The following is a 27,846-nucleotide window of genomic DNA, read 5'->3' as shown; positions in this document are numbered from 1 at the left end:
CACCAAAAAGTCATCCGACCCATAAATCCAAAATCATAAAAAAGTTCCCAAAAAAATTCAATTTTTCTTAGGCAGACTATTTTATTGCAATTTCTTGCACAAAATACACCTAAAAGTGTAGAAAAAAATTGACAGCCAAATACGAGTAGAGGAACACACCTATTACCACCAAAAAGTCATCCGACCCATAAATCCAAAATCATAAAAAAGTTCCCAAAAAAATTCAATTTTTCTTAGGCAGACTATTTTATTGCAATTTCTTGCACAAAATACACCTAAAAGTGTAGAAAAAAATTGACAGCCAAATACGAGTAGAGGAACACACCTATTACCACCAAAAAGTCATCCGACCCATAAATCCAAAATCATAAAAAAGTTCCCAAAAAAATTCAATTTTTCTTAGGCAGACTATTTTATTGCAATTTCTTGCACAAAATACACCTAAAAGTGTAGAAAAAAATTGACAGCCAAATACGAGTAGAGGAACACACCTATTACCACCAAAAAGTCATCCGACCCATAAATCCAAAATCATAAAAAAGTTCCCAAAAAAATTCAATTTTTCTTAGGCAGACTATTTTATTGCAATTTCTTGCACAAAATACACCTAAAAGTGTAGAAAAAAATTGACAGCCAAATACGAGTAGAGGAACACACCTATTACCACCAAAAAGTCATCCGACCCATAAATCCAAAATCATAAAAAAGTTCCCAAAAAAATTCAATTTTTCTTAGGCAGACTATTTTATTGCAATTTCTTGCACAAAATACACCTAAAAGTGTAGAAAAAAATTGACAGCCAAATACGAGTAGAGGAACACACCTATTACCACCAAAAAGTCATCCGACCCATAAATCCAAAATCATAAAAAAGTTCCCAAAAAAATTCAATTTTTCTTAGGCAGACTATTTTATTGCAATTTCTTGCACAAAATACACCTAAAAGTGTAGAAAAAAATTGACAGCCAAATACGAGTAGAGGAAGATGTAAATTATTATCCTTAAGGCATCCCCTATTATAAAAACAATTGTAGTTCTAAAACTGTGAAAGTAAAGGGGGACACACACTTTTTTCTGAAATTTCGAGTTTTCCTACTTTAACTATATCATATATATATATATTATAATTAATTTTCTTAGTTTTTTATTACAAGAATTACAAATAATTTTGATTTATATTTTAATTATACAATTTTTGTTCTTTTATTTTTTTTTACATTAAATATATATAATATTATTTTATTGCAAAACGAACAAATCAATTATAAATTCGAGCATATACATTTCTTATTATATTTTTATTGTTATAATAATAATAATTATAGATAAATATATAAAAAAAATATGCCGGATTTATCACATGTTTTTTGCGAATATTCGAAGGAAAAATAATAATTATTATATTATTCTATCACAAATGTAGCTTTGAATAATACCGTTTTCTTTTCTTTTACTCTCATCATAATGGCATCGACTTGAAATTATTATAAAAAGGAACAAAGCACAAACATATTTATTGAAATTCAATGTCACGTATCTTAATATTTATCACATTATTTATAGAAAAATTCTGAAAACAAATTTTTTAAGTACTTAATTATAATATTATGTAGAAATTAATATAAATTACGAAAAAAAATTCTACAAAAGAAATTGCTATAGAAAATTACTAAAATTTAACATTAATAAAAAAAAAATAAAAAATAATAATAATAATAATAACAAAAGAAATCTGGAAAGTGTAGTTTTTAATTATAAAACTAATTTATTAATTAATAAATAAATCAATTAATTAATTACTTAATTAATTACCTTAATTATTAATTAATTTAATAATTAATTATTATGATTAATCACAATTTTGTAATTAATTATAAATAAATATTTAAATAATAATAAAAAAATATTAAGTTAAATAATTAATTAATTAAGCAATTAAAAAATAAATTAATTAGGTAATTAATTGATTAATTAAATAATTACTATGTTAATTAATTTATTTATTATTAAAATTATAAATAATTGAATAATAAATTTTTGAAATTAATTAATAAATTAGTAAATAATTAAAAATTAATCATATTATTTAATTATTACTTACAATAGAAAAGTATTTTTGATCATCATTTTTCTTTCTTTCTTTTTTTTTTGAAAAAAAAAACAAATTTTTGTCATTTAAAAAGAAAAATTAAATAAATTCGTTGCTTCGTTATAATACTATTGTCACATTAAGCCTAGAGAACTTACAACAAAAAATAAAATTAATTATTCGATAAAAGGCACATTAAGAGAGACGATAGGAAAAATCTTATTCAAGTATTGCAATATGAAAATTTGTCAATATTAACACGAATTTTCCTACTATTTTGATTACTAGTTAATTATTTAATTAATTATTTAATTATTTATTAATTGTATTTAAATAATTAATTATTAATTATTATTAATTAATGAATAATTAATAATATTTTTTTTATAAAATTTTTTTTCCTTTCGTAAAAAAATTCTCTTTTGTCATATATATATATATATATATATATATATATATATTTAAAAAGAATCCAATTTTCTAAAAAAAGGGAAAAAATCTAATTTTTTTCAAATAGCAAATGTTTGTTTTTAAATTAAGTAAACTAGCCTCAGACACTGAATATTTTTTTTTTTTCTTTCTTTTTTTTAAACAGTTTGAGGACTTTTGGCGTTAAGTGGTTCTCGTGCGGCATTTTTTGCTTTTTGTTGTTGTCGTCGTTTAATTCGACGTTTTCGATCCTTTGACTCAGCGCCAGCGGCAATGAAATTATTATGGAAATATTCTTCAATTTCAGATAATTTTTTACCATGAGTCTCGGGAAGTAAGAGCCAAACAAAAACAGCGGCACCAAGGGAAACTCCGGCAAAAAACCAGTGAAGACGATGGGGAGCTGGAAGAAAAAAATTTTTTTCTTAATTTTGTTTCTTCTCTTTTTTTTTAAAGTATTAATTTCAACAAAAAAAAATTTAAACAGAAATTCTTTTTTAATTTATTTTTTTTTTTGAAATTTTAATTTAAAATAATTAAATTTAAAAATGAAATTTATTTTTAAAAATATATATTTTAAGGAAAAAAAAATTTTTTTTCAACAAAAAGTACGCTAATTACGAATATGACGTCTGTTTTTCAAAATTCAAAATGGCGGATCCAAAATGGCGAAAAAAAATTCTAAAATTGATTAAATTCGCCTAAAACTTGTTACTTAGGGGTTTTTGGGGTCGCTGATTATGAATTTAATGTCAAATTTTTAAAATTCAAAATGGCGGATCCATAATGGCAATAGAGTTTTGTGAAAATTCAACGGATTTTTTTTTTTTTTGAAAATTGATACCTCGGTGTTTTTGGGGTCGTTGATTACGAATCCATGGTTAGATTTTCAAAATTCAAAATGGCGGATCCAAAATGGCGGTTTTTTTTTAATTTACCGCAATTGCTTGAATTTAATTTTGTATAAATGTATAAATTTTATATATAAAAAAAAAAAAAATTAACATACCTCCTAAAAATTCAATTAATCCAAAATAACTTTGAACAGCGCCAAACATAAGAAGATTTGCCATTGAATAACTTATCGAATGGGCAATATGACGAATTTCAGTTGGAAAAAGTTCTGCCGTCATTGTCCATGGTATCGTTAACATTCCAATCATCGATGTACACACATAGAGTAAAAGACAAAGAACTGGCACCTTAAAAAAAAAATTTACAAAATCAATTTGTAAAATAATTTTTTTCTCTTTTTATAATAATAATAATAATAATAATAATAATAATAATAAAATAAAATCAATAATAATAATAATAATTATTATTATTATTATTGTTAATTTCATTATTATAATAAAAATATTAATTTATATTCATAATAATAATAAAAAATTGTTAATATTATTTTTTTTTTTAGAATTTTTATTGTAAAAATTATACCCAGTTTCCATCATTGCTGCCTTGTTCGATTTTAAGTCTATAATAACCGGAAACTGACATGGAAATTGCCATTCCAAAACAGGAAACAATACAAAGAATACGTCTCTTGAAACGTCGAAGAAGAACAGTGTTGACCATTGAGCATAAAAATCGTGTTAAACCAACTAAAATTGAAGCTATATATGCATTTACTTCAATTCCCTGAAAACAAAAGGAATAATAAAAAAAATATATAATAATTTTTCCTTTGTTTCAATTAAAAGTTTTTTGCTTCAAATTTGAATGTTTTTTTTTTTTTTGCTTTAAATTGAACTTTTTTCTGCTTTAAATTGAATTTTTAGATACAATTAAAATTTTTATAGCTTCAAATTGAATTTAATTATCTTTAAATTAGATTTTTAGCTTCAATTTAAAATTTATAGCTTCAAAAATGGATTTTTAGCTTCAATTGAAATTTTATAGCTTCAAAATGAATTTTAGCTTTAATTTAAATTTTATAGCTTCGAATTCGATTTTTATTTTCCATTGAAATTTTATAGCTTCAATTTGAATTTTATAGCTTCGAATTCGATTTTTAGCTTCCATTGAAATTTTATAGCTTCAAAATGAATTTTAGCTTCCATTGAAATTTTATAGCATCAAAATCGATTTTTAGCTTCAAATTGAATTTTAGCTTCAATTTGAATTTTATAGCATCAAAATCGATTTTTAGCTTCAAATTGATTTTTAGCTTCAATTTGAATTTTATATCTTCGAATTCGATTTTTAGCTTCCAATGAAATTTTATAGCTTCAAAATGAATTTTAGCTTCAATTTAAATTTTATAGCTTCGAATTCAATTTTTAGCTTCAATTAAAATTTTACAGCTTCAAAATGAATTTTAGCTTCAATTTGAATTTCATAGCATCAAAATCGATTTTTAGCTTCAAATTGAATTAAATATCTTCATTTTGAAGTTTTAGCTTCAATTCGATTTTCTACGTTAAATTTGAATTTTTTGTTGCTTTAAATTCTATTTTTAGCTTCAATTAATTTTTCTACGTTAAATTTTAATTTTCTTTGCTTAAAATTGAATTTTTAGCTTCAAGTAAAATTTTTATATCTTTAAATTGAATTTTATAGCTTCGAATTCGATTTTTTGCTTCCACTGAAATTTTATAGCTTCAAAATGAATTTTAGCTTCAATTTAAATTTCATAGCATCAAAATCGATTTTTAGCTTTAATTTAAATTTTATATCTTCAAAATGGAATTTTAGCTTCAATTTGAATTTTATAGCTTCGAATTGTATTTTTAGCTTCAATTTAAATTTTATATCTTCAAAATGGAATTTTAGCTTCAATTTGAATTTTATAGCTTCAAATAAATTTATTAGCTTCAATTTAAATTTTGCACCTTCAAATTGAATTAAATATCTTCATTTTGAATTTTTTTATTTTCAATTCGATTTTCTATGTTAAATTTGAATTTTTAGTATAACTTCCAAATTGGAATTTATATAATTTTAAAAAAAAACTTTTAAATGAAAAGAAAATAAAAATATAGAAAGTAGAAGAAAAAAAAATTTTTTTTTTGTAATACTAACATCGAACCAATTTACAGCATAGAATAAAGTAATGTAAATTCCTGAGAATTGTTGAAAAAGGAAGAACATGAATAAAATGAACATTGGTTTCCATCCAGTTGGTTTTAAGAATGCTTGAAATTTAGTTAAAAAACCACCGCGTTTACTGCGTCGTTGATTACTGAGTCGAATTTCATTTTCCTTCATAATCGTTGTAAATTGTGTCTCGAGTCCAGAAATTTTTCCATCCTCCTCGAATTTATAAAACCTGTGAAGAAGTAGAAAAAAAAGTGACACACGAACAAAAAAAAGAAGAAATGAATTAAATTTAAAAGAAAAATTGAAGATAAAGAAGAAATAAATAAAAGAAGAAGAAATAAAAAATAAATATAATGGGAAATAAAGATAAAAGAAGAAATAAAAATTGAAGCTAATGAAAGAAGAAGATAAAAGAAGAAAATGAAAAAATGAAGATAAAAAAGAAAGAAAAATTGAAGGTAATGTAAAAAAGAAGATAAAAATTGAAGCTAATAAAAATTAAGATAATAGAAAATGGAAAAATAAAAATTGAAGCTATTGAAAAATGAAGATAAAAAAGAAAATAAAGAAATGAAATTGAAGCTAATAAAAACTGATAATAAAAATAAGAAAATGAAGAAGTAAATATGAATAAAGGTGAAGATAAAATATGAAGAAATAAAAATGAAGCTAATTAAAAAAGAAGAAATAAAAATGAAGCAAAATAAAAATAAAGAAATAAATTAAAGATAATTAAAAACGAAGATAAAAATGATGAAATAAATATAAAAATAATGGGAAATAATAATAAAAGAAGAAATAAAAATGAAAGATTATGAAAATGAAGCTAGTGAAAAATAAAGATAAAAAAAATGATGAAATAAAAAAATGAAAATGAAGATAAAAGGAAGAAATAAAATTTGCTGATTATGAGAAATGAAGATAAAAGAAGAAAATGAAGAAATAAAAATTGATACTATTGAAAAATGAAGATAAAAAAGAAAATGAAGAAATACGATTGAAGTTAATAAAAAGTAAATATAAAAAGAAGAAAATGAAGAAATAAAAATGAAGATAATTAAAAACAAAGATAAAAAATGAAGAAATAAATATGAAAATAATGGAAAATAGTGATGAAAGAAGAAATAAAAATGAAAGATTATGAAAAAAGAAGCTAGTGAAAAATAAAAATAAAAGAAAATGAAAAAATAAAAATTAATAAAAATATAAATAAATAGAACAAAAAAAATTAAGGTTTTATGAAAAATGAAGATAAAAATAGAAATGAAGTTAATAAATAATGAAGATAAAAGAAGAAATAAAAATTAAAGCTAATATGAAAAGAAGATAAAAATTAAAAATTTGAAGCTAACAAAATATGAAGATAAGTGAATAAATAAAAATTGAGGATTATGAAAAATGAATATAAAAGAAGGAAATGAATAAATAAAAATTGAAGATAATGGAAAATAAAGGTAAAAGAAGAAATAAAATTGAAGCTATTGAAAAATGAAGATAAAAAGAAGAAATAAAATCGAAGCTAATGAAAATAAAAAGGAGAAATTAAATTGAAGCTAATGAAAAATGAAAATAAAAAGAAGAAATAAAATTGAAGCTATTGAAAAATGAAAATAAAAGGAAGAAATGAAAATTGGAGGTAATTGAAAATGAAAATAAAAAGAAGAAATAAAAATTGAAGCTTATAAAAAATGAAAAAGAAGAAAACGAAGAAATAAAAATTTGAAGCTAATGAAAAATGAAGCTAAAAAGAAAAAAAAAGTAAAGACAAATAAATTTTTCATTTTTTTTTTTTTTTTTTTTTTAATTACCATTCCAAGCTTTTGCGTGCCTCTTCAATTTTTCCCTTTGTCACTAACCACACTGGCGATTCAGGTACAATAAATTGAATGAGAAAAACTGGGAAAATAGCAAAAATAATACTAAACCAGGCGACATTACGCCATGGTAAAAAGGCACCCATTAAATATGCCAATAGCATGCCAAACGATGCCAATGTTGGTCCAAATGACATTAAGGCACCGCGTAATTCGGGTCGTGCAACTTCAGTAATATAAACAATTGCAGGCGATGTTGCCAGTGCCGTTGCTAAACCAGCCAATACACGACCAATAAATATCATTGGTAAATTTTGTGCCGTTGCAATTAATATATAACCAGCGATACATGGTATTGTTCCCAATTGTAATGTTCTCGTTCTTCCCAATGATTCCATTAAAAAACTTCCAATAAATGCACCAAATGGCGTACAAAGAATCACGATACTTGCTTTAAAAAAAATAAAGAAGAAAAAAAATATTATTAATAGAAGCAGAAAAAACAAAAAAAAATTAAATTTATTTTCAACAAACAAAAAATTTTCTTCATTTTTCATTAAAATTAGAAGAAATAAATAAATAGGAAAGAAAATATTAAAAATAAAAAAAAATAAAATAAAAATATAGGAAAAAATAAAAGAAGAAATCAAAAAAAAGAAGAATTAAAAAAAGAAGAAACAAAACAAGAAATTAAAAAGAAGAAATAGAAGAAATAAAAGAAGAAATAAAAATATAGAAAAACTAATAAATAAAAGAAAAAATAGTTTAAAAGAAGAAACAAAACAAAAAAATTAAAAAGAAGAAATAGAAGAAATAAAAATAGGAAAAAAAGGAAATAAATAATAAAAGACATTAAAAAGAAGAAATAGAAGAAATAAAAACATAGGAAAAAAGAATTAAATAATAAAAGAAGAAATAAAAATAATAAAATAAAATAAAAAAAAGAAGAATTAAAAAAAGAAGAAACAAAAGAAGGAATTAAAAAGAAGAAATAGAAGAAATAAAAACAAGAAAAAAGAAATAAAAGAAGAAATAAAAATACAGGAAAAAATAAAAGAAGAATTAAAAAAAGAAGAAACAAAACAAGATTTAAAAAGAAAAGAAATAGAAATTATAAAGAAGTAAAGAAAAAAATAGAAGAAATAAAAAATACAACAAAGAAGAGATAAAAAGATGATATGGAAAAAATAAGAAAAAAAATGAAGAATAAATAAACATCTAAGAAGAAGAAATGAAAATTGAAGCTGATGAAAAATAAAGACAAAAAGAATAAAATGAAGAAATAAAATTGTGGCTATTGAAAAATTAAGCTAAAAAGAAGAATCAAAAATGAAGACATGAAAAATAAAGATAAAAGAAGAAATAAAAATGAAGCTAATGGAAAATGAAGATAAAATATAAGAGAATGAAGAAATAAAAAAGAAGAAACAAAACAAGAAATTAAAAAGAAGAAATAGAAGAAATATAAAATAAAAAAAGAAAATAGAAATTAAAAAGAAATTATAAAGAAGTAAAAGAAGGAATAGAAGAAATAAAAACTGCAACAAAGAAGAGATAAAAAAAGAAGATATAGAAAAAATAAGAAAAAATAAATGAAGAATAAAAAAAATCTAAGAAGAAGAAATGGAAATTGAAGCTGATGAAAAATTAAAACAAAAAGAATAAAAAGAAGAAATAAAATTAAAGTTATTGAAAAATTTATCTTAAAAGAAGAAAAAAAATGAAAACAAAAAATAAAGATAAATGAAGAAATAAAAATTAAGCTAATGGTAAATGAAGATAAAAATATAAGAGAATGAAGAAAGAAAAAAGAAAAAACCAAAAAAAGAAATTAAAAAGAAGAAATAGAAGAAATATAAATTATGAAGAAGTAAAGGAAAAAAATAGAAGAAATAAAAAATGCAACAAAGAAGAGATAACAAGAAGATATAGAAAAAATAAGAATAAAAATGAAGAATAAATAAACATCTAAGAAGAAGAAATGAAAATTAAAGCTGATGAAAAATTAAACTAAAAAGAAGAAACAAAACAAGAAATTAAAAAGAAGAAACAGAAGAAATATAAAAATATGAAATAAAAGAAGAAATAAAAATAAAGGAAGAAAATAATAAATAAAAAATAAATAAATAAAAGAAGAAATAAAAATATAAAAAAAGAAATAAACAATTAAAGAAATTAAAAAGAAGAAAGAAAACAAGAAATTATAAAGAAGAAATAGAAAAAATAAAAAATTATAAAGGAATAAATGACGAAATAGAAGAAATAAAAATGAAGATTGAACAAAGAAGATATAGAAAAAATTAGAAAAAATAAATGAAAAATAAATAAAAATCTAAGAGGAAGAAATAAAAATGAAAATATAGAAGAAATAAAAAGAAGTAAAAAGAAATAAATATAAACAAAAATATTAAAGAAAGTAAAAGACGAAATAAAATTAAATGAAGAAATAATTATGACAATAAAATGTATAAAAAGAAGAAATAAAAAATTGAAGCAAAGAAAAATGAAAATAAAAGGAAAAAAAGAAGAAATAAAAATTGAAGCTAATGAAAAATGAAGATAAAAAGAATAAAATGAAGAAATAAAAATGATAATAAGAAAAAATAAAGATAAAAGAAGAAATAAAAAATGAAGAAATGAAAAATCAAGATTGAAGAAGAAATAAAAATGATGCTAATTGAAAATGAAGATAAAAATAAGTAAATGAAGTAATAAAAAATGAAGAAAGTGAAAAAAGTATATAAATAAAAAATAAAGATAAAAAAGAAATAAAAATTGAAAGTAATGAAATATGAAGATAAAAAGAAGAAATAAAAATAGAACAAGAAATATGATGGTAAAAAAAAGAAATAAAAATGGAACAAGAAAGATGAAGATAAAAAGAAGAAATATAAAAGGAACAAGAAAAATGAAGATAAAAAGAAGAAACAGAAAAAAATGAAAAAGAAGAAATAGACATAAACAGAGGAAGAAATAAAAGATATGAATAAAGAAATAAATATAAAAAGAAGAAATAAAAGTAATGAATGAAAAAATAAATAAAAAAAGAAGAAATAAGAAGGGCGATAAAAGAAATAAAAAAGAAGAAATAGATGAAATGAAAATCATAGAAGAAAATATCATAAAAAGAAGTAATAAAAAATAAACAAAAGAAGAAATGTGAATTAAATAAAGAAATATAAAAAATAAAAGAAGAAATAGAAGATGAAAAACAATAAATAGAAGAAATAAAATATAAAAAAAGAAGAAATGGGAATTAAATAAAGAAATATAAAAAATAAAAGAAGAAATAAAAAATAGAAAAAATAGAAAAAGAAGAAATAAAACTAGAAATTGAAGATAAAAAAGAGAAATAAAAGAAGAAATAAGAATAAAAAAAAATATATTTTTTTTTAAAAAACAAAATGGAATAATTATTATATAATTGAGAAAAAATATGATTGTAAAAAATATTGAAATAATTATAATTGTTAAATAAAAATTTTAAACACTACATAAAATATTATATAAATAATAATTTATAACTGATAATAATATTTTTTTTTAATTATATATAAATAATAATAAAACAAAATTATAATAATAAATGTCTAAACATTGTTAAAGTATTACGGGAATTTCCAAGTTGAAGGCCAAAGATAAAAAAATGATTCAAGGCACGCTAATTTATATATATATATATATATATATTATCATATGACTCAATGGCTTTCAAAGTATTTCGCGTAATTAATCTGCACGAGTTTCATTTGCCCAGACAAAATAATTAATTTTTCAAAAAAAAAAAAAAAAAAAAAATTCTTTTTTTCCCTCAAAAATATAGAGATTACAAAAAAAATTGTTCAAGGAAAAATTAAATACAGAAAAAGTTACTAAAAAAAAAAAAAAACAGAAAAATATCAAAAACAAAAAACAACAAAAAAAAAAGAAGAAATTAAAGAAAGAAACAAAAAGAAGAAATGAAAAAAATACAAGAAACGAATGTCGAAAACAAAAAAAGAAGAAATGAAGAAATAAAAAAAATGAGTGACAAAAACAAAAAAAATGAAGAAATTAAACAAAATTAAAGAAATAAGTATGGAAAACAAAAAAAAACTGAAGAAATGAAAAAAAAATTAAATAAATTAATGTTAAAAACAAAAAAAAATGAAGAAATGAAGATAATAAAAAAATAAAAGAAATGAGCGTCGAAAATAAAAAAAAAGGAAGAAATAAAAAAGAAAATAGAAAGAAAAGAACATTTTTTTTTTAATTACTACCAAATTTGAAGATAAAAAAAAACAAAAATTATAAAAAAAAATTTTTTCCACGAATTTGAATTTTTTTTTTTTTTTTTTTTTTTTTTATAAAAAAAATAATAATAATTACCAATCCAGGAACATTCTTCTTTTGTTGCATGCAATTCATGTGGCTCAGTCCAATTTGTCGAACTTGAGTTTGAATAAATTTCAGTCGAGTTCGATTCTTTTTGTAAAACCGGAATAATAACTGCCGAATATGCCATACTCAAACCAACGGCAATGTGAAATGATGCTGCAATTATACAAGCTGCCACCTAATAATTAACAAATAAAAATAATTATATAATAGATAATAATAATAAAAAAAAATAATTCCTAATATTCTTTTTTTTTTTGTTTTTTTTATAACAATTTTTTTTTATTTTTTACACTAAAATTATAAGAAAAAATTTATTATTTTTTATTAAAAAAATATATTGTTTTTTCTTGTATTATAATTTTTTTTATTTAAATTTAAAATAAAAATATTTATTTTAAAAAATAAAAAATAAAAAATTTTTTTTTTCTTACCTCGGGAATTGCATTTTTAATTTTTGTTGGTTCAACAAATCCTTTATTTAAACTTCTACTCGATACAATGGCATCCTTAAAACATTCTCTCTCATTTTCTTCGATATTTTTTGAAGCCTCTCGTTCAACACTGAGTAGAAAAAAAAAAATTTTTTTAATTTAAAAACAAAAAAAAAATTAATTCAAAAATAAATTCATAATAATTAATTTAAAAAAAGGGGGGAAGAAAAAATTGTAAATTTATAAATTTTATATAAAATAAAAAATTAATTAAATTTTAATTAAAGTTTAAATTGTTTATTATTTTTGTAAATAAAAAAATTAAAATTTTTTTTTTTTTTCATAAAATAAAAAAGGGAAAAAAAAAATTTTTTTTAAAAACTAAAAATTGGACGATTTTAATTATTTAATTTTTTTTTTACAAATCGCAAAATGATATATAAGAATATCGATAAATAGCAATTTATTATTATTGATATTTTTCAATTAAATAATAATCAGACGCGCGTGTAGTCATTTTAATGAAAAAGACTTTTCTGAGGACAAATTGATAATAATAAAAAAAATAAAAAGAATAAAAAAAAAGTGTTTCTTAAAATACACAAAAATTACCATTTTTTTCTTAAATTTCTATAATTTAATTTTTTTTTTGTTAAACTTTTAAATTTTATACTGCAAAAAAAAATAATTAAAATAATTAAAAAAATAAAAAAATTGTTAAAAATAATTAAAAATTAATTTATTTATTTATTATATATTATATAATTATTTATTTATTTATTTATTAACGGGACAAGCCTTTCTAATTATAACCATAAATTATAAAATTATAAATATAAATTATAATTATAAATAATAAAATGACGATAATTATATAATATTATCACTATATCATTATAATTGAAAAAATCGAATTAATTTTTTATTTTATTTTTATTTTAAATAATAAATATTTTAAATAAACAAAAAATTTTTTGCAATAAACTTTCAATTATTTGAAATTATAAAAAAAAATTTTTTTATTTTAAATAAAAATTTAAATAAAAATTAAATAAAATAAAAAGAAAAAAAGAAAAGAAATTTTCCCTCATAAAAAATGAAAAAGAAAATTATTTTCTCACTTTATAAAAAAAAAAAATTCCGCGGAACTTATCTTTTAAACATGAAAAATTCTTATTTTTTTTTATGATTTCCTCGACATTTTTTATTTATGAAGGCAAAAAGAAAAACGATTGTGTTTTTGTATCTCTCTATTAACTTAATTCTGGTATTTTATTATCCTATTAAAAAAAAAAAATTGTACAAACAATATTTATATATATATAATACATATTCAGGAGATACTGTGTCATTATTGTTAATTAAATAAGGATAAAATAAAAAATTATTCACATTATTTAAAGATTACAAAGTAATATCCAATTATTTTTATTCTTTCGTGTATTTTGAAAATTTTTTTTTTATTGCTTTTCAATACTTTTCCGTTATAATTCTTTTTTTTTTTTTTGTTTATTATTTAATAGTTTATTTATTTTTAGATAAATACTTTTCCGTTATAATTCTCTTTTTTTTCTTTATTATTTAATAGTTTATTTATTTTTAGAATTAATTTATTATTTATCTATTTTTTTTATTAATAATAATTATTTTGTAAATTAATTTACAATTACAATAAAAAATAATTTCTAATTTTTAAATTAAATAAAACTATTAATATTATATTCTTTAAATTATTATTATTATTATTTTTTTTTTGTTATTATTTATTATTATTATTTTTTTGTTGTTGTTATTATTATTATTATTATTATTATTATTATTATTATTATTATTATTATTATTTAAATAAAAGAATTATTTATTATATTATTTTAAATATAGATGTAAAAAAAACAAAACAAAAAAATTGTTTAATATTTTAAATATTAATTTAATAATTGCAAAGTAATAATTTTTTTTTGTTTAATTTCAAATTTTATCTCTTAATTTTTTTTTCAGTGCATCTCCCTGTCATATTTTTTTTGAATGATTTACTGATCGTTAAATTTTTGTGTCACATTACGTAAGTTGGTTTTTTTTTCTTTATTTATTTTCAATCTTCCATGTCTGTGTGACGAAATGAAACGTATAAAGGAATAACAAAAATTAGAAAAAAAAAAATTTTTTAAGGAAATCATAATTTAAATAAAAAAAAAAAAAAGAAAAGAAAAAACACTATAATAAATCACACATAATTTTCCTGTAATGAAAATTTCCTTGACAAATTTAAAAAAAAAAAAAAAAATTTTTTTCTTTTAGAAAAGGAAAAATTTTGTACGTAAAAATCTAATAAAATGAAAGTTTTCAGGAAAACAAAAATTTTTTTTATTAATATTTAGAGACACAATAATAAGTGAGAAATTTTATTTTTTTACAAGAAGGAAAATTAAAGAAAGATAATAATTTTACTATATTGTTTGGATAGTAAGATTTCAACCAGAATAATAATAATAATAATTATTATTACCTATTAGCAAAATTATAATAATTTTTTTCCGAATAAAATTAATTTTCATTATTTTTTTTTTTTTGGATTCAATATAAAAATTATGATTATTAATTTTTAACAATAAAATTAATAATAATTAATTAATTAATAATGTTAATATTAATATTAATATTTATTTACTAATAATTGATAATATTAAATTAATAATTAATAATTAATTTATTAATAACTAATTTGTTAATTATTTATTTATTAATTAATTAGTTAATTTATATAAATTAATTTGTTTATTATAAATTTATAATTTTTTTATTCAATTTTTATTTATTTACATTTATAATGTAAATAAATAAACAAATATTATTATTTAATAACTTATTATTAATAAATTAATATAACAATAAATTATTTAGCGGTAGTTTAAAATTTTTTTTTCTAAGGTCAAAATAAACGTTAATATGAAGAACATTCACTTTAACCCATTTCTGAAGGCTTATTTGTCAATTATCGTCCCTCGAATCTCTTATTTTCTAGCAAATAAAAAAAAAGCCATAAAAAAATGGGAAAAACTAGTAATTTATTTCTGCAAATTAATAACATACATTAACGTTCACTTTTTTTTTCATTGCCAGAACAGAATTATTATTTTTTTGCACGAGGTGTGAATTTTTTTTTTTTGTTTAACTTTTTGCTAAAAAAAATTAATTTTTCCATTAAAATTATTATTAATTTCTGAAATAAAAATTATTAATTTTTTTTTTTATTAAATTTTTTCAAAAATTATTTCATTAAAAACCAATAATAATTACTAAAAAAAACATATATTGAAAGTATTAACCAATTGGAAGCAATTTCCAATTGGAAATAATATTTTTAGAAAAAGTATACAATTGGAAGCAATATTTTACTCAAGGCGATATCTATTTGTAAATTGTATTCAAAATTAGATGTAATATTTTATTGAAAGTGCTTTCAATTGGAAGCAACATCCAATTGGAAGAAAATTCCAACTAAATGCTTTATTCAGATGGAAATAATATTTATTTGGAAATAATATCTGATTAGAAGCTAAATCCAATTGAAAGTATTATCCAATTGGAAGCAATTTCCAATTGGAAATAATATTACATTGGAAGTAAAATCCGATTCAAAGCAATATTTATTTGAAACTATTAACCAATTGGAAGCAATTTCTAATTGGTAGTAATATTTAATTGGAAATAGTATCCAATTGGAAGCAAAATACAATTAGAAGTAATATCCAATTAGAAGAAAAATCCAATTAGAAGTATTATTCAATTGGAATATCCAATTGAATTTCCAATTGGTAATATACAATTGGAACCATATTTACAATTGAAGGTAATAAATAATTGGAAGCAAAATCCAATTCTAAACATTTTTAAACTGAAAGCAACATCCTATTTGAAGCAAAATCCAATTAGAAGCAATATTTAACTAAAAGTAATATCCAATTGGAAATAATATCCAATTGGAATCATTATTTAAGCTGAGAACAACATCCAATTGAAAGCAAAATCCAGTTGGATGTAATATCCAATTGCAAGCATATTTACAATTGGAAAAAATGTTCATTTGAAAGCAAAATCAAATTGGAAGTAATATCCAATTGGAAACAAAATCAAATTGGCAGCATTATTTAACTGGAAGCAATATACAATTGAAAGCAATATCCAATTAAGTGTATTATCCAATTAGAAGCAAAATCCAATTGAAAGTAATATCCAATTAGAAGCAAAATCCAATTGGAAGTAATATTCAATTGGAAGCAATATCCAATTGGAAGCAAAATACAATTGGAAGTAATATCCAATTAGAAGAAAAATCCAATTGGAAGTATTATTCAATTGGAAGAAAAATATAATTGGCAGCATTATTTAACTGGAAGTAATATCCAGATGGAAGCAAAATCCAATTGGAAGTAATATCCAATTGGAAGTAATATCCATTTGGAAGTTAAATCCAAATGGCAGCATTATTTAACTGGGAGAAGTATCCAATTTGAAGCCAAATACAATTGGCAGCATTATTTAACTGGAAGCAATATACAATTGGAAGCAATATCCAATTAAGAGTATTATCCAATTAGAAGCAAAATCCAATTGAAAGTAATATCTAATTAGAATTAAAATCCAATTGGAAGTAATATCCAATTGGAAGTAATACCCGATTGGAAGCAAAATCCAATTGGCAGAATTATTTAACTGGAAGCAATATCCAAGTAGGAGTAATATACAATGGGGAGCAAAATCCAATTGGAAGTAATATCCAATTGGAAGAAAAATCCAATTGGAAGCAAAATCCAATTGGAAGCAATATGCAATTGAAAATAATATTCATGAAGAAGTAATATATAATTGAATGCAATATTCAATTAGTCCTAGTATATATTTGGAAGTATTAACCAATTGGAAGTAATATTTAATTAAAAAAACAATGTCAAATTGGAAGCAATTTCCATATCTGCAAAAAAAAGTGGGTGAAAAAAATTGCAGACATTGTTTTAGTGACGTCATTATTGATACCAAGTCTAAGTGATTTTAGTTTCGATAAGAATGTATGGTTTATATATATATGTATGTCAATATGAAAAGACCCACACACACACACACACAAATAAATAGAGACACGTTCGTTTTGCAGCAGCCTCTATAATATCAAAAGAGATATTGTGTGTGGAAAATTATATTGTCTTTTAGAATTGTGCATGCGTGACTCTTTCAAGTTATACAGTCTCAAGCAATAATAATTTGCCAACTCTAAAGTACAATCGTGAAAGGCAAAACCCCAAACACTTTTGCTAACTTTTCTCTCACGAAAAATATTATTTATGTTAATTTTTTTTTTTTTTTTTTTTTATATATGATCTTCAACTTTCCAATTCGACTATAAAATTTATTCTCATATTTTTCAATAATATTTTCATATATCATTTTTTTAATTTACATAAAAAAAATTGTTATAAATTATCAAAAAAAAAAAAAAAAAAAAAAAAAATGAAACTAGTAAAAATTAAAGAAATAAAAATTTAATAAAAAAAACCATGAATTAAATACAAAAATTGTTTTTTTTTATTACAAAAAAAAATGAAACAAAAAATTTTTCATATGCAGAAATAATTTTAAACGAAAAAAATCTCAAAGATACTTCACAATGTAAATATGTACATAATTCACAGTCAATAAGTAATTTTACGATATGAAAATAAAAAAAAAATTTTTTTTCTTTTTTTTTGTGTTTCCTTCAACAAACGTGCAATTTGAAACCAAGAACGAAACTGCTCTCCATAATTAATTCTATTATACATGTCTGAACAAAAATAATAATTATCTTCAATATCGTAAATTTAAACAAATCATAAATTTTACCTATATACAGTTTATCATTAATAACAATATATATATATATATATATATATATATATATATATATATATATATATATATATATAATAATGATAATTTGCGATTTCTAAAAGTAACAAAAAATAATGAAATAAATTAAAATTTTTATTAAAAATTATAAAAGTAAAACTGTAGGTAAACGTTGGGAAAAGAAAAAAATTTTTTTTACCCATGCAAGGGCAATTTTTTTTATTAATATCGAAATCTAAATAATTAAAATATATTGATAATGAAAAAAAGAGACATTATCTCTATTATATAATTAAATTAAAAACTCATTTTATGCCAATCATTCAATGTAATGATAATAAATAAGAAAAAAAATAAATAAAAAAAAGTTGCAAATTTTTAAAGAGATAAAAAACATTTTTTAAAAATTTATTATTAATAAAAAACTATGATATCTTATTATTATCAATTTAATTATTAGACTAAACTAATTTAACTGTTATAAATTATAAATTATATTTATATTAATTAAAATTAAAAGAAATTTTATAGTAAAAAGTAATTTTTTTCAACGCAAAAAGTATTTTTTGGTAAAAAAAATTTTATATAGAAAATATTTTTGAGGAATATAAGTAATTTTCCCTATAAAAAGTATTTTTAGACAAAAAGTAATTTTGGGCAAAAAGTAATTTTTTACAGATAGTATTTTTGGGCAAAAAAATAAATTTTAACAAAACGTAATTTTTACAGAAAGTATTTCGGGCAAAAAGTTATTCTAACATTAAGTAATTTTGGGCAAAAAGTAATTTTACATAAAGTATTTTGGGCAAAAAGTAATTTTGGGTAAAAAGTAATTTTACATAAAGTATTTTGGGCAAAAAGTAATTTTGGGCAAAAAGTAATTTTTATAAAAAGTATTTTAGAGCAAAAAGTAATTTTTACAGAAATTATTTTGGGCAAAAATTAATTTTTACAAAAAGTAGGTATCTTTAGGCAAAAAGTAATTTTTACAAAAAGTATTTATGGGAAAAATATTTTGGGGCAAAATGTAATTTTTACAGAAATTAATTTTGGGCAAACAGTAATTTTGGGCAAAAAGTAATTTTTACAAAAAGTATTTTAGGGCAAAAAGTAATTGTTACAGAAATTATTTTGGGCAAAAATTAATTTTTACAAAAAGTAGGTATCTTTAGTCAAAAAGTAATTTTTACAAAAAGTATTTATGGGAAAAATATTTTGGGGCAAAATGTAATTTTTACAGAAATTAATTTTGGGCAAACAGTAATTTTGGATAAAAAGTAATTTTACAGAATGTATTTTGGGCAAATGTACAAATAAATGTAAATACAAATGTATTGTTAGACAAAATGTATTTTGGGGCAAAAAGTAATTTTACAGAAATTATTTTGGGCAAAAATTAATTTTTACAAAAAGTATTTATGGGCAAAAAATAATTTTTACAAAATGTACTTTTTGAACCGAAATTAATTTTTTATATTAAAAATATATTTTTATCAAAATAAAGGAGAAAAAATTATTTTTCTACAAAATTTATTTTTTTTGATTAAGAAAAAAAAATATATTTATAAATTTAACTCACCTCAATGAATAGGGATCCATGACTGATGAAAAAAAAGAGATGTGAAAAGGTGAAAGCAATTAATCAAATGCCTCGGCCCACCTTTGATTAGTCAGACGATAAAATAAATTAATTAAATATAATGGGTTTTCCTAAAAGATCCTCTCGTCAGCTCTGTCGACGTTTTCCAATTTTTATCATCGCCATTCTCTGATCCCTTTGAACAAATATAAAGAAAAACATTTTAAAAAATTAGACAAAATTACGTTTGATATTTTTAGTCATTAAATTAAAAATAACATTCAATAATTAAATTTATGTTTTCATTATAAAATAATATTACAAATTAATAGAAAATTTTTTTCCAATAAAAAATTAAATAAAAAAATTAATAATTAGTAGAAATAACAAAATGAAAGCAATGGACAATTTTAAACATGTGGGAACCAACTGGAAGTAAATACCAGTTGGAAGCAAATACCAATTGGAAGCAACCACCAATTGCAAGTAAAACCTATTTAAAAGAAAATTTTATTTGAAAGCTAATAATAATTGCAAATAGATGCCAATTGGAAGAAAATACTAAATGGAAGTAAATACCAATTGGAAGCCAATTCAAAGTGGCGGTAAATACCAATTGGAAGTAAAATTTACTAAAAAGCAAAATCTAATTGAAAGCCAATACTAACTGAAAATTGAAAACAATTTGCAGCAAATACCAATTGGAAGTAATTACCAATTGGAAGCAAATACCAATTATAACTAAGTACCAATTTGAAGTAAGTACCAACTGGTACAAAACGTATAGAAAAAAAATCGCATAGAAGCAAATACCAATTGGAAGTAAGTACCAATTGAAAGTAAATACCAAATGGAAGCAAAAACCAATTGGAATTAAAAACTATTTAAAAGAAAAATATAATTAAAAGCCAATACTAACAGTTAATAGAATCCAATTTAAAGCAAGTACCAATTGTAAGTAAATACCAATTGGAAGCAACAATCTATTGGAAATAAAAACTTTTTGAAAGCAAAATTTAATTGAAATCCAATATTAACTGTTAATAATAGTAAACTACAAGTAAACACAAATTGGAAGCAAATACCAATTGTAAGCAAATACCAATTGGAAACAAATGCCAACTGGAAGTAAAAACTAATTTAAAGAAAATTCCAAATGGAAGTAATTATCAATTGGAAGCAAATACCAACTGAATTTAAATACGAATTGATAAAAAATTTCAATTTTACAAGCAAATAATAGTTAAAAAATTAATTTATAAACTTTCATTATTGTTTATTTTAATTAAAATTTTATTTTTAATTTTTAGTTATTAGTTTTTATTTTTTATTTTTTTTCTCCAACAACAAAATTAATTAAAATCTATAAATATTTTTTAATTTTTTTTTTTTTTAATAAATTCACAAGATAATTATTATTGTTGTTGGTCGATATTGATTTTGTTAAATTAACTGAAACAATTTAATAATACGTCCTCGATTATCTAATTTTTTGATGATTAACATTGAAAAAAAAATTCAATGTCAAGATAAATTATTATTATCAGATTAAAATTATTATTCTTCTCTTTTATGTCACGCCATTTAAACTATATAATATTATAAGCAAAATAAATTATATTAATCATTTATTTTGTAAATGACATAATTTTTTAATTATAAACTGACTAATAATAATTTTTTTTCGATCCAAAATAATAAAAAATAATTTTTCTTTTCGTTCAAAAAACTAAAAAAAAAATTGTAAAAATTTTTTTTACTTTTAAAAATTGTTTATAAAAATTAATTAGTTTTACGAGAGAAAAAAGATATATAAGCTGGACGTCAACAAGGCGCCAATGGTATCGACTTTTTTTGCTTTTTCGTCTATGGTCCATGGGTGGTAGACTATTTAATTTTCTATCTCAATATTATTTACTTTTTTAATTAAGAAAAAAAATTAAACAAATAAAAAAAACAAAAATGTATTCGACAAATTTACATTATAATTACAAATTACAAATTAAAAGAAAATCCAGTTGGAAGCAATTTCCAATTGAAAATAGCTATTTTAATTTATTTACAAAAAAATTAACAATTGTCAATAACAGACAAAAAATGTGAGAAATAATTAACAATTGGAAGCAAAAAAGAAATGAAATGAAAAAACCAATTGGAAGTAAATGCCAATTGGAAGCAACATAAAATTTTTAAACAAATTTAAGTTGGAAGTAAAAAGTAATTTTATACAAATCAATTATGAAAAGTAAATACCAATTGGAAGCAATCACCAATTGGAAGCAATCATAGATAGGAAGTAAGAAATTAATAAACAATGCTAATTAAAAACTAATATTAACAATAATTATAATAAAAGTGGAAGTAAGTACCAACTAAAAATAAATACCAATTGGAAGCAAATACCTACTGTAAGTAAATACTAATTTCAAGCAACTAGCAATTGGTAGTGAAAACTATATTTAGAAGCTCAAACGAATTGAAAGTTGATACTAACTGTAAATAGAAACCAATTGGAAGCAAGTACCAATTGAAAGTAAATGCCAATTGGAAGCAAAAACTAGTTGGAAGTAAAACTACTTAGACGCGAAAACTAAATGAAAACTAATACTAATAGTACTAAGTAAAAAAACAATAATAACCAATTGGAAGCAAGTATCAACTGGAAGCAAAATTTTTAATTGGGTGTTTATTCTAATTTACAGTATTATAAAATTCCAACTATAACAATATTGGAAACAAAAAAAATTATAATTACCAATTTGGAAGCAAATACCAATTGAAAGTAAATACTAACTTGAAAGCAAATACCAATTAATATTAAATACCAATTTGAAAGTAAATTAAAATTTGGATTTTACTCTAATTAAACAGCTATTAATAATTGAAAATAATTAACAGTTTAAAGTAAAAAAAAAAATAATCAATTGGAAGCAAGTACCAATTTGAAGTAAATACTAATTGGAAGCAAAGTAATTTTTTGAAAGAAAATATCAATTAAAATTAATTATCAATTAAAAACAAAAACTAATTTTTAGGATGTATCAAATGTGACGTTAAAACCAATTGGAAGTAAATACCAAATTGAAGCAAATTTTTTTAATTATAAGTTTATTCTAATTATTAGTTTTATATAGTTCCAACTATAATAATTGGAAGCAAAAAAATAATAAATACCAATTTGGAAGCAACTACCAATTGAAAGCAATCACAAATTGGAAGTAAAACAATTAATGAACAAAGATAATCAAAAACTAATATTAAGATTAACTATAATACAAGTGGAAGCAAGTACCAATTGAAAATAAGTACCAATTGGAAGCAAAAAAAGTTTGGAAGCAAATACCGACTTAAATAAATACCAATTGAAAATAAATACCAATTGGAAGTAAATACCAATTGAAATGAAATATTAATTAATCAGATATTAATAATTGAAAGTAACTAAAAGTTGGAAGTAACAAACAATAATAGCCAATTGGAAGCAATTTTTTTTAATTTTGAATTTTATGATAATTTACAGTTTTTAATAGTTCTATCTATAACAATTGGAAGCAAAAAAAAAATAATAATAAATACCAATTTGGAAGCAAAAACCAACTGAAAGTAAATACCAATTGGAAGCAAAGAATTGAAAATTTATTATAATTAATAAAATATTAGTGTTTTTAGTAATAAATAAAAAATGAAATTAATTTCTTTTTTTTAAAACAGAAAAAATCTAAATAAATAAAAAATTTTAATAAAAAAATAACTAAATAAATAAAAAAAATTTTTTTGTCCTAATTTTTTGAGGAAAAAAATGTATACATAAAAAAAACCCCATGCATGAGGATAAAAAACATGAAAATAAAGTTTGTAGATGATGTAAACAAAAATTCCTCTGATGATGAATGATGACGATATAGTGATGAGAGGGAGAAAAAATATTTGCAAATGAGAAAAAAAAGCACCGAAAATTAATGATTTCACAAAAATAAAAATGAACAGTCTTTCTATTAAAATGAAATTGATATGCAAAAATACGTCATTAGTCCTTCGAATAAATAGTCTTTTTCAATTGAAAAACAAACTTGGTATTTTTGGATTCAATCCCAAGGCTCAAGAACCTCTTGATTATTTAAATCAGCACGATGTATAATAAAAATAATAATAATAATAATAATAGTATTTTTTTATTTAATATTATTATTATTATTATTATTATTATTATTATTATTTTTATTATTAATTAAAAAATATTAAATTAAATTTAATTTAAATAAAATTAAAAAAAATTATTATTTTTAATAATAATTTTAATAATTAAAATAATTAATAAAAAATTTAATTAAATTTTTTATTTTATTGTTAATTTGTAAAATATATATATTTTTTTTAATGTAAATATTAATTTTAACATGAAAGAAAAATTTTTATTTATCTTCTTTTCTTAAAAAAAATTATTTTGTTATTAATTTTTGTTTTCAAAGAGGAAAAAAGAAAATTTTTTTTTTCTTATATTTTTTAAATTTGTGTTATTAAAGAATAAAAAAAAAAATTGCAAACTATGACAATTTATTATTAAAACAAGTTGTCATAGATATATAGTACAATAGTACAATTTGTTTTTAAATCGATTCACGTTACAAAAGTTTAAAGTCGAATGTTAAGATCAGGGACAGAGTTGGCGTAATCGAGAGCATGCTTGTCAAAATAGAACAAAAAAAATATATTTGCACGACATAATCTCAAAAAATTTTTAAACAAAAAAAAATATTTTTCTTCAATTTATTAATTTTTTTTTTAAATTATTTTTTCCGTTTTTAATTATTATTATTATTATAAATTATAAATATATACAATTATTTTAATTAATTTGTCACAAAAAAAATTTTCTTTATTTTTAAATTAAAAAAAAAAAATTATTTTTCAGTAAAAAAGTAATTTTTTAGTAAATAGTATTTTAAATTTAAAAGTAATTTTCAAGTGAAAAGTATTTTAAAGTCCCAAAATTATATATATATATAAATAAAATTTTTTATAAATCAAAAAGTATTTTTTTAAGCAAAAAGGTATTTTCAAGGTATTACCAACTAAAAAATTACCTTCAACGAAAGTATTTGCCACTTAAAATATTTTCAACAAAAGTAATTTTAACCAAAAATTTTTACTTTTAACTAAAGTATTTTCAACTAAAAATTACTTTCAGCAAAAGTATTGGTAACTAAAAATTTTATTAGCAAAAGTATTTTCAACTAAAAATTACTTTTAGCAAAATTATTGGTAACTAAAAATTTTTTTAGCAAAAGTATTCGGCAAGTAAAAATTACTTTTCCTTAGAATTTTTTTCTGAAAATTACTTTTAGCAAAAGTATTTTCTTCTCTTCAAAAATTACATTTACTAAAAGTAAAAGTATTTCGTTTCCTTAAAAAATTAATTTCTAAAATAATATTTGATATTACTTAAAAATTACTTTTAGCAAAAGTGTTCTTTTTTTCTTTAGAATTACATTTACTTAAAGTATTTTTTGTACTCAAAAATTACTTTTGCTAAAAGTATTGTTCTCATTTAAAAATTACTTTTCAACAAAATTATTTGGTACTATAAATTTCTTTTAGCAAAAATTATTTGAAATTAAAAATTACATTTAGCAAAAGTATTGGTAAATAAAGATTACCTTTCCTTTGAATTTTTTTCTGAAAATTACTTTATCCAAAGTATTTGCAACTAAAAATTACTTCCCAATAAAAGTTTTTTTTATGCTTAAATATTACTTTTAGTAAAAGTATTTTTTGCTTAAATATTACTTTTAGTAATAGTATTTTTTTGCTTAAAAATTACTTTTAGTAAAAGTATTTTTTTGCTTATAAATTACTTTTAGTAAAAGCATTTTTTGCTTAAAAATTACTTTTAGTAAAAGTATTTTTTGCTTAAAAATTACTTTTAGTAAAAGTATTTTTTGCTTAAAAATTACTTTTAGTAAATATATATAAAAATTACTTTCAGCAAAAGTATTTTTTCATTAAAAAAATTACTTAAAACTACTTTTTAAATTCCAAAACAAATATTTCAATCAACAGGCTAATTATTATTATTATTATTATTTAGTTTGAAGAAAAAAAAGAGAATAATATTTATAATTGTATAACGGAAGGAAATAAATTGCCAACACTTTTCACTCAAAATTGCTTTGTAGCCAAGAATTATGTATTATTCTTTGTTATGAAATCTTTCGTGTAACATTTTTCAACCAAAAGTTTTGCCCCGTTTTATTATAACATGCTGTCACTTTCAAAATATTAATTTATAAATATATTATTAAAAAAAAATAAACAAAACAAAAAAATTTATTTTTCAAGTAAAATTAAATTATAGTCCAATTATTATTTATTTTTAATAAAATTAAAATAAATAATATTAAAACAGAAATAAAAATTACAAATAAATTTTTTTTCAATAACACTTAAATTTAATGTTAATGTTGCAATTATAATAAAAAAAAATCTATATACTAACTTATACAATGCAATTAAAAAATTATCAACGTGATAAAAAAAACATAAATAAAAAAATAACAACAATAATAATACTATTAATATTATTAATAATAATAATAATAATAATAATAATAAAATTTTTAAATAAAAAAAATTAATTTATATTTAATTGTGTAATTTAAAAAAATAATTTAATTTTAAAAAAGCAATTAAATTATTTTTAATAAATATAAAATAGCAATGTAAAAAAATTTTTTGAAATTCAAAATAATATTAATTTAAAATATTTTTAAAATAATTTTAAAATAGGTATTTATTAGTAAAATTTTTTTTTCATAAAAAAATTTTAATTAAAAATAAAAAATTTAATTTACATTTCTTATTAGGGTAATTTTACAAGAAAAGAAAAAATATTTAATTAAAATGAAAATTTAATTTGCATTCATAATTTTTTTTTGTTTTTACAAAAATTTTTAATTTTGTAAAAACAATTTAATTTACTATATTATTAGTGAAAATTATTATTATTATTGTTTTATTATTATAAATTATTATTAGTATAAATTTTATATTTATTTAATTTTTAATTAGAAAATAAATTTAATTTTGCATTCGTAATTTTTTTAGGAAAATTTTCAATTTGTAAAAATTCAATAATATATTTATATCACTGTATTTATTAGTTTTATTTATTATGTTTATTTATTTATATATTTACAAAAAATATTTATTATATTATATTTAAATATTTATTATATTATATTTATATATTTATTATATTATATTTATATTTTATTATTATATTTATTTATTTTCAAAAGTATTTATTTTATCTATTTAAAATTGCATTTTATTTTATTTATTTAATTTTTATTTAGAAAGAAAATTTTACAATTAAAAAAAATTAATTTACACTTATTAACAAAATTTTCCCCTCCCCCCCTCACAAAAAAAAGGGGGGAAAAAATTTTTTTTTCCTATTTCGGAAAAAACTAAAAAAAATAAATTTTTTTTTTTTTTTTTTTAAAAGGTTCAAAGCTCAATAACCTAATGACCTACCTGAATATAAAAAAGATGAAATAAAAAAATCCTCGTCAAACAATATTGGAAATTTTATTATATCAAGTCAATCCTTCGAATGAGGAGATTTTATTTTTTTTGACTCGCATGCGAGTCGACTATACACATATTTATATATATATATATACACAAACACACACACACACACACACACAGCAAATATAAAAATGAAGAAGAACCTGCGTTGAGTGAGTCGATGTGAACTACTTGAGAAAAGGATGACGACTGATTCTTGTAGGTGAGGGAGCGAGTAGGACAGAGGGCAAGGATTATGCGCGCGAAGGAGCTTAAACACGCCACTGAGAGAGTGAGAGAGAGAGAAAGAGAGAGAAAAAAAAACGGACAAAGAAAGGGAAAAATAGTGGCAGGGATGGAGAGCACGAACCAATAATAATCGAGAATATAGGGGAAGAGAAAGATGATGAGAGCGTCGAATCTAGTAAAACTTTCTTTGTGCAATTTTTTTTTTTTTTTTTTTTTTGAAATTTTTTTCTTATTTGATGTTTGAGAAAAAAAAAATAATAATAATAAAAATAGTTTTTATTTTTTTACAAAATATTTTTTTTTCTAATTTTCCTTTCTCTCGTTTTTGTATTATCAAAAAATGTGTGTGAATGTACCTTTTCATCGACATTATTTTAC

General features: G+C 20.0%; 1 protein-coding gene across 3 annotated transcripts; it reads right to left on the bottom strand.

The window, feature by feature from the left end:
• Nucleotides 1–1,279: 1,279 nt before the first annotated feature.
• Nucleotides 1,280–27,846, bottom strand: LOC127290929 (facilitated trehalose transporter Tret1-like). Of its 3 annotated transcripts, none has more exons than XM_051319771.1 (9): nucleotides 27,825–27,846; nucleotides 19,648–19,843; nucleotides 12,186–12,315; nucleotides 11,743–11,929; nucleotides 7,369–7,825; nucleotides 5,543–5,789; nucleotides 3,959–4,159; nucleotides 3,528–3,720; nucleotides 1,280–2,921 (listed from the first exon to the last, which is right to left on the bottom strand). In XM_051319771.1, exons 2-9 carry the CDS (start codon nucleotides 19,665–19,667, stop codon nucleotides 2,677–2,679), a joined length of 1,680 nt encoding a protein of 559 aa, XP_051175728.1. In that variant the 5' UTR covers nucleotides 19,668–19,843; nucleotides 27,825–27,846; the 3' UTR covers nucleotides 1,280–2,676. The 3 variants fall into 3 exon arrangements, with proteins under 3 accessions (XP_051175728.1, XP_051175727.1, XP_051175726.1); XM_051319770.1 differs by lacking the exon at nucleotides 27,825–27,846 and adding an exon at nucleotides 27,384–27,519; XM_051319769.1 differs by lacking the exon at nucleotides 27,825–27,846 and adding an exon at nucleotides 27,184–27,373.

This window comes from Leptopilina boulardi, unplaced genomic scaffold (genome assembly GCF_019393585.1).
Source record: "Leptopilina boulardi isolate dan_hultmark-lab unplaced genomic scaffold, ZJU_Lbou_2.1 LbouV2_97, whole genome shotgun sequence".
NCBI classification, from domain to species: Eukaryota; Metazoa; Arthropoda; class Insecta; order Hymenoptera; family Figitidae; genus Leptopilina; species Leptopilina boulardi.
Note: the sequence above shows the minus strand (reverse complement) of the source record. Positions and strands in the feature narration are given on the sequence as shown.